General features: G+C 44.8%; 1 protein-coding gene across 1 annotated transcript; it reads left to right on the top strand.

Moving 5' to 3' along the window:
* The first annotated feature begins 1,903 nt into the window (after positions 1-1,903).
* LOC117098397 (40S ribosomal protein S27) lies at positions 1,904-2,248 on the top strand. Its single transcript, XM_033236903.1, has one exon. The coding sequence runs from the start codon at positions 1,940-1,942 to the stop codon at positions 2,192-2,194; it is 255 nt and encodes an 84-aa protein (XP_033092794.1). The 5' UTR covers positions 1,904-1,939; the 3' UTR covers positions 2,195-2,248.
* Positions 2,249-3,445: the final 1,197 nt, after the last annotated feature.

The following is a 3,445-nucleotide window of genomic DNA, read 5'->3' as shown; positions in this document are numbered from 1 at the left end:
TGGCCCACATAGGACCCTCCCACCTCCACCCCCTACCCACATTGCCTTTATGAAAAAGCAAACCCTGATTTGGCTGGGCACGGTGGCTCACACCTGTAATCCCAGCACTTTGGGAGGCCAAGGCGGCCAGATCATGAGGCCAAGAGAGCGAGACCATCCTGGCCAACATGGTGAAACCTCGATTCTACTACAAATACAAAAATTAGCAGGGCATGGTGGCGCAAGCCTGTAGTCCCAGCTATTCAGGAGGCTGAGGCAGCAGAATCGCTTGAACCCAGGAGGCGGAGGTTGCAGTGAGCCAAGATTGCGCCACTGCACTCCAGCCTGGGTGACAGAGCAAGATTCCATCTCAAAAAAAAAAAAGCAAAACCTGAAAAACAATTCCACCTGCACCACAAAGACACAGAGACCCTGCTGCTAAGCAATGTCACTTTGTAGACCAGGCATACACAGTCCTTCATTTTGTGAATTTCACGTTGCCTTGCTGTTCCCATCACCTGGGGTCTCAAAAAGAGAAAGGAAAAAAGCAAGTGGGCATGGCAACTATGACTTGGATCCCTAGAGTATACACCTCCCACCCCCTCATCCCCAATACTTCCCTTTAATTCTCAAAAGCAGAGGCAGCACCAGGCCTAGCCAAGCACCCCCGCTCCAGCAAAAGCAGAAAGCACTACAGATGAAGTCAATCTGAGAGGCGGTCTTCATCCCAGCCTCAGGCATGGTTATAAAATGTTTGCAATTTGGAAAACGTGGGTCGCTGATGTGTAGCAAGGGCAATAAATGCTTTTCTCCCACAGTTGTTGTGGTGCTCCGCTCTCCCAGCCAACCCTAAGCGGACTTGCTCCTTCTCTAGGATGACAGTATTCTTTCATCACACAATGTCTGTAAGAATGAATGGAAAGAGTATATTTTTTAGGGTAAATGTCCTAAATGTGTAGTTGAAATACACATTTTCAAGCTGTCAAAAATAAGAGATAAGTTGTTCAAGTTTAAGAGTAAACAAGGATTTATAACAGCATTGGTAAGAACTTGCTTTCTATTGCCTTACATTAAGTCAAACAGTGATCATTTTATTCAATATCCACATCACTTAAGGTGATAGGAATGATTGCTCCTTCTTTTTTACAGATGAGAAAACTGAGGCTCCACCAGGTGAAGCAACTTGCCCAAGGCCATGCCACTAGAAAGAAGTGACCTGTGATTCAAGCCCAGGCAATCTATTACAGAAAGCCCTACCCTTCACTGCCCTGCTGTGCTGTCTTCCCAAAGAGCATGAATAACTAGACTGGATATTTACAGACTGTTTTTCTTTAACAGGCAAGATGGACGAAACAGTTCAGAAACGGCTGTTTGTGCCTATCGGCAGACTTCCTGCCCTAGCAACATTTGGTCCACATCCCTAAGTTCTTTGCTTTGACTCCATTTATCTCCCAAAGCCGAAGTCACAGTAGGATGATCTTCCTTCAGAGAACCCCTGGAAAGTTGTTTTTTCATCAGCCAGAAATTCCAGAGAACTTGGGGGAAAAATCCTGAGGATTTCAGAACAAGCTAAGCAGCTGAAACAGAGATTCCAGGAGACCTCTCCTACAAACAAGCATGAGGTGTTTGCTGCTCAGCACTGTGTTGCTTGAAGAGAATGTTGTGTCCGGCTCTTGAGGCTCTAAGAACCAAGGACTCAGTAAGACGATGTGAGTGAGGGAGGCCATTGCAGGACACCAAGGAACAGCCATACTCAGAGAGAGAGAGAAACCCAGATATATCCTAGAGACAGCAGATGTCTGCAGACTGTTTCCCCCTCCTGAGAAGTCCCTGGGCACCTCCCAGCCTCCCTTGCGGCATGGTTCAGATCATGTAACTGAGTTCTAGCCAATTCCAGTCCTGGTCCTTAGAAACATCCCTTCAGGCCTTTCCGGCTGTGACGACCTACCCACACGAGAACATGCCTCTCGCAAAGGATCTCCTTCATCCCTCCCCAGAAGAGGAGAAGAGGAAACACAAGAAGAAACGCCTGGTGCAGAGCCCCAATTCCTACTTCATGGATGTGAAATGCCCAGGATGCTATAAAATCACCACGGTCTTTAGCCATGCACAAACGGTAGTTTTGTGTGTTGGCTGCTCCACTGTCCTCTGCCAGCCTACAGGAGGAAAAGCAAGGCTTACAGAAGGATGTTCCTTTAGGAGGAAGCAGCACTAAAGGCACTCTGAATCAAGATGAGTGGGAAACCATCTCAATAAACACATTTTGGATTAAAAAAAAAAAAAGAAACATCCCTTCAGCTCCTGCTTCCCAGTCTTAACATCTTGGGCACCACACATTCCAAGTGGTGTAGCTGCAAGAAGGAGGCAGCCCTACTCATACTGGAATTTGTATGAGCAACAGATAAATCTTGATTATGTTAAGCCACTGAGATTTCAGGATGAATTTGTTATAGGAGCATAATCTAATCTATCCTGACTTCAGTGCAGGGCAAATTAATCACCTAGAAGGTTATTGAAAAATATATTTCCATTATAAAGATACATGCACGCGTATGTTCATTGCAACACTATTCACAATAGCAAAGACATGGAATCAACGCATATGTCCATCAATGATAGACTGGATAAAGGAAATGTGGTACATATACACCATGGAATACTATGCATCCATAAAAGGGAACGAGATCATGTCCTTTGCAGGGACATAGAGTTGGAAGCCGTTATTCTCAGCAAACTAACACAGGAACAAAAAACCAAACACCACATGTTCTCACTTATAAGTGCGAGCTACATCATGAGAACACAGGGACACATTGTGGGGAACAATGCAAATTGGGACCTGTGGTCAGGGAGGGAGAACATCAGGAAGAATAGTTAATGGATGCTGAGCTTAATACCTAGGTGATGGGTTGACCTATGCAGCAAACCACCATGGCACCCATTTACCTATGTAACAGACCTGCACATCCTGCACATGTACCCCAGAACTTAAAAGTTAAAGAAAATAAGAAATAAAAATTTTTTAAAAAAGAAAATTACTTTAAATATATATAGAGAGAGATAGATTTCTAGATTGTCCTCCCTGATGAATTTTTTGGGGAACAAGAATGAGGGAACGGGCTGAATTTGAGGCAGGTACCCCAGGGCTGGTGTGTGTGGTACAAAAGAAAAAGAAAAAATATCTAAGAAAGAAGCTGTACAATTTTTGTTATGGTTGGAGAAAGAAAGAAAGAAAGAAAGAAGAAAGAAAGAAAGAGAGAGAGAGAGAGAGAAAGAAAGAAAGAAGGAAGGAAGGAAGGAAGGAAGGAAGGAAGGAAGAAGGAAGGAAGGAAAGAAGAGAGAGAGAGAGGGAGGGAGGGGAAATAAATGGAAAGAGGAAGGAAGGGAGGGAGGGAGGGAGAGAGGGAAGGAAGGAAGGAAGGAAGGAAGGAAGGAAGGAAGGAAGAGATGGCCAAAGGCTTCCAGC

The sequence above is a fragment of the Trachypithecus francoisi genome, unplaced genomic scaffold (genome assembly GCF_009764315.1).
Source record: "Trachypithecus francoisi isolate TF-2019V2 unplaced genomic scaffold, Tfra_2.0 Lachesis_group16, whole genome shotgun sequence".
NCBI classification, from domain to species: Eukaryota; Metazoa; Chordata; class Mammalia; order Primates; family Cercopithecidae; genus Trachypithecus; species Trachypithecus francoisi.
The sequence above is the reverse complement of the archived record's forward strand: the minus strand, read 5'-3'. Positions and strand labels throughout refer to the sequence as shown.

Coding starts and splice junctions, on each gene's coding strand:
- LOC117098397 (XM_033236903.1), top strand. CDS start 1,940: ATGCCTCTCGCAAAGGATCTCCTTCATCCCTCCCCAGAAGAGGAGAAG.